The sequence below is a fragment of the Guillardia theta genome (assembly GCF_000315625.1).
Source record: "Guillardia theta CCMP2712 unplaced genomic scaffold GUITHscaffold_321, whole genome shotgun sequence".
In the NCBI taxonomy this organism is placed as follows: domain Eukaryota; class Cryptophyceae; order Pyrenomonadales; family Geminigeraceae; genus Guillardia; species Guillardia theta.
This window is the reverse complement of record NW_005434356.1, coordinates 16,462-19,859: the sequence shown is the minus strand read 5'-3', so window position 1 is coordinate 19,859 and position 3,398 is coordinate 16,462. Positions and strand designations below refer to the sequence as shown.

The 3,398-nt window shown below is 59.2% G+C and overlaps 1 protein-coding gene across 1 annotated transcript; it reads left to right on the top strand.

Moving 5' to 3' along the window:
* Positions 1-916: 916 nt before the first annotated feature.
* On the top strand, positions 917-2,979 carry GUITHDRAFT_122376 (hypothetical protein; the record flags this gene model as incomplete). Its single annotated transcript, XM_005818359.1, has 4 exons — positions 917-2,353; positions 2,465-2,529; positions 2,572-2,785; positions 2,842-2,979. 4 exons carry the CDS (start codon positions 917-919, stop codon positions 2,977-2,979), a joined length of 1,854 nt encoding a protein of 617 aa, XP_005818416.1.
* Between the last annotated feature and the right edge of the window lie 419 nt (positions 2,980-3,398).

Sequence of the window (3,398 nt, the reverse complement as noted above, 5' to 3'; positions counted from 1 at the left end):
CTGCATGCAAATACTTGGAATAAAAGGTTCACAACCTACCCTTGCCCCAGCCAAGTCGCCCACCCGACCTACTCTTTTCCCATGGGAGAGTGAGGGTGGGGTCTACTCCAGGCAAGGGCAGAAGACCCCCAGGCGCCATCAGGGGGGGAAGGACTGGTACAAATTGCAATTAGAGCCGTGTCCATGATTAGTACCAGAAGGACAGGATCGAGAATTAACTAAAGCTATAAGCGAACGTAATGCGGTCGGGCCGCCCGGCCCGGCCGGGCGGCCCTTCGATGAGCGGGTCCGCCCCGGGATGGCTCGAAGTCACGTGACATGGGGCGAGTAACGTGATCAGAAACCGTGACCAAGGGGCATCACGTTTTTTCCACCCCACCCAGGGTTGTGAGAAGAAATGGGTCAAAAGGACCGGTAGAGGACTACCGTCGCCTGGTCATGAAGGCGGGAAGAACAGAGCGAGGGAGGAGAGGGGAAGGGAGAGGGAGGGAAGGAGGAGAGAAGGGAAGGGGAGGAGAGAGGAGAACAAAGAGCAGAGCAGAGCAGAGCAGAGCAGAGCAGAGCAGAGCAGAGCAGAGCAGAGCAGAGCAGAGCAGAGGTAAGCGAGAAAAGTGGGGAATAAGTAAAGTAGGCAGAAGAGGACAGAAACTGACAAGAGGAAGCGAAACAAAGTACCGTATACCAAAGGAACAAGACGTTGAGGAGATAGGCAGATGGAAAACTCAACTTCCTATCATCCTAGAGGAACTTGAGAGACGCAGAACCTTGCGAAATTTTCAACTCACCGTGCCTTCTTCTTGTAGGCACCAACGACCAAACAGACAAGAGGCGAAAACGTGAGAGAAGGTTGAAGTTGTGAACGTGGTTAACCGAAGGCAGAGAGGCTAGGTCACAAGCTGCTTCACGAGGAGGAGGGATGGCTTCCTGCAGCAACCGAGCATGCGGTGCCGCTCGCCGTCTCCTGGTCAAGCTCGCTCACGCCGAGGAGACGCTGGACGAGAGGATGCTGAAGATGGAGAGGAGCATGCATCGAGCGGCTGACAGCAGCATGCTCTTCTGCTCGCGGCCGATGCAGGCAGCCCTGACGAGGAGGAGCTTCCAGGTGCTGATGCTGCTGCTGAGCGTGGTGTACTCGAGGATGCTGGTGGGGTGGGTGAGGAGGCTGGGGAGGGGGGGAGGGACGTCGTACCGGGTGTTTTCCCTGTCGGTGCTGGAGGCTCGGAACGGGTCGCTGGCTCCTGTGAGGGCGCACGTGACGAGCTTCGGGATGCTGCGAGACGAGCAGGACGTGGAGAAGGCGCTGGAGGAGGGGGCGAGGGTGGTGGAGCGAGCGAGGAGGGAGGAGGACGGGGCGGTGGTGATCAGGTACGATAGGAGGGTGGAGGTGAACGGGTTCTACTTCGTGACGGCAGAGGCGGAGGAGGAGCTCGACCCGGTACGCTTCGTGGTGTACGGGGAGGAGGAGGACGGGAGGAGGACGGTGGTGGGAGCGTCGGGCTGGAACCTGGACTGGCTGCGGGCAGACGCGTCGCCGTCACCTCCGTATGTGTTTGACGGGAGGAAGGAGCACAAGACGACGAGGAGGAGGAGGGCGGTAGAGGCGATCGACCTGCGTCCTCCTCTAGCCTGGATGGTCTTGCTGGTGATCCTGAACATCTTCCGGCTATGCGCCTTTCTTGTTCCGCTGCTGCTGAGCGTGGGAGGAAGGGAGGAGGAGGCGAAGGTAGCAATGCACGCATGTACCTTGCTGATCGGCATCTGCGTCGTGGGGCTGATGTACCTGGACGGCCATTATCTCGCCCCCAAGTGCTTCAACCTTTTCTTCGTGTGGGGAATCTTCATCCTCTTCTTCTTCGATCGCGAGCAGACGTTCTGGACCGGCTTCCTGGTGCTCTGCGCCATCTGGGGCTCTGCGGGGATGCTGCTGCGGTCGTCCTTCATCTCCATGCCAGGAATGTGCGGGTGCTCGTTCGCGGTGGTTGTGCTGCTGCGGCGGAGGAACCTGGTGCTGGAGAGCTCGCTGCTGTGCAAGAAGCACATGCGGGAGCAGACGAAGAGGTGGCAGGAGATGATGAGGGAGGAGGGATGGAGGGAGGACCTGGCGAGGCTGGAGCAGCTGACCAACAGGATGGCGAGCAGCAGACGAGGGAGGAGGCGAGGCAAGGGAGAGCCGGAGGGAGCAGGAGCAGGACGAGGAGGAGGAGCCGGAGGGAGGGTGTACCAGCGAGACGACAAGGAGCGGAGCGATCAGGATCGCTTCCTGCTGTCCTCGAGCGTCCCCGCAGACGCCGTGTGCTCGCTCGCTCGCTTGTACGCGCAGGCGGAGCTGGTCAGGAGCATCCTGGCAGTCAAGGTGAGGAGGTGGAGCAAGCGGGCGGGGGCGAGCGTGGACCAGGGGAGCACGAGGAGGAGGAGCAGCTACTGGAGGAGGAGGAGGGCGCTGGAAAGCTGGTGGGGGCCGCAGGGAGCGGAGGAGGAGGAGCTGGTGGGGCTCAAGGAGGAGGGGAGGGCGATGGAGAAGGCTGTGCGGTGCTACGGGGGGGACGCGTCGCGGCTGCTTGACGTGTGCAGGGCGCGGGTGGCGGTGCAGGACCTGAGGGGAGCGATAGGGTTCCTGGAGGCGATGGAGGAGGAGGAGGAGGAGGTGGCGGTGGAGGGGATCAAGAACCGGATGGCGGGACGGGGAGGAGAGGCGAACGGGAGGAAGGACGTGATAGTGTACGTGAGGTTGGAGACGGAGGAGGCGAGGAGGATGGGGGTGAGTGGGCATGTGTGCGAGGTGCAGGTGACGCTGCAGGAGCTGCTGCTGATGGAGGGGGAGGAGGAGCGAAAGCAGTACAGGAAGTACAGGCTGCTCCGATGACGCGGGACGAGGAGGACGAGGACGAGGACGAGGACGAGGACGAGGACGAGGACGAGGACGAGGACGAGGACGAGGACGAGGACGAGGAGGAAGTTGGGGGAAGCGTTTGTAGCTAACATCATATCGTTTTGATGAAATTTCTTAATCATTTGGAATGATTGTCATGACTTATGTTTTTTTGTTTTTTCTTACTTGGGTTGCTTTTCCTTGTGAACTCCCCTCTTCTTCTTTTTTTGTATCCTTGTTTCCTCTGCTTTCCTTGCTTGTTTCTCTCCAACTGCTGCATCACACTGTAGTGACTGTGCGGAGGGGCTATCATAGTCATTACTGTTGTCACTGGGTTGCAAGAGAGATGAAGTTCAACTTCAGCCGTTCGATGTGATGTTACATTGATTGTGATCGCACACATCACGTTCTTACTCACTGACCTCTCTGAGCCTCATAATAACTTCAACGCAACTTGATGACAACTCGGATGTAAGCTCCTTCGTTGCAAGGAATTGACAGTGGCGACAGTGACAGTGGCAGTGGCAGT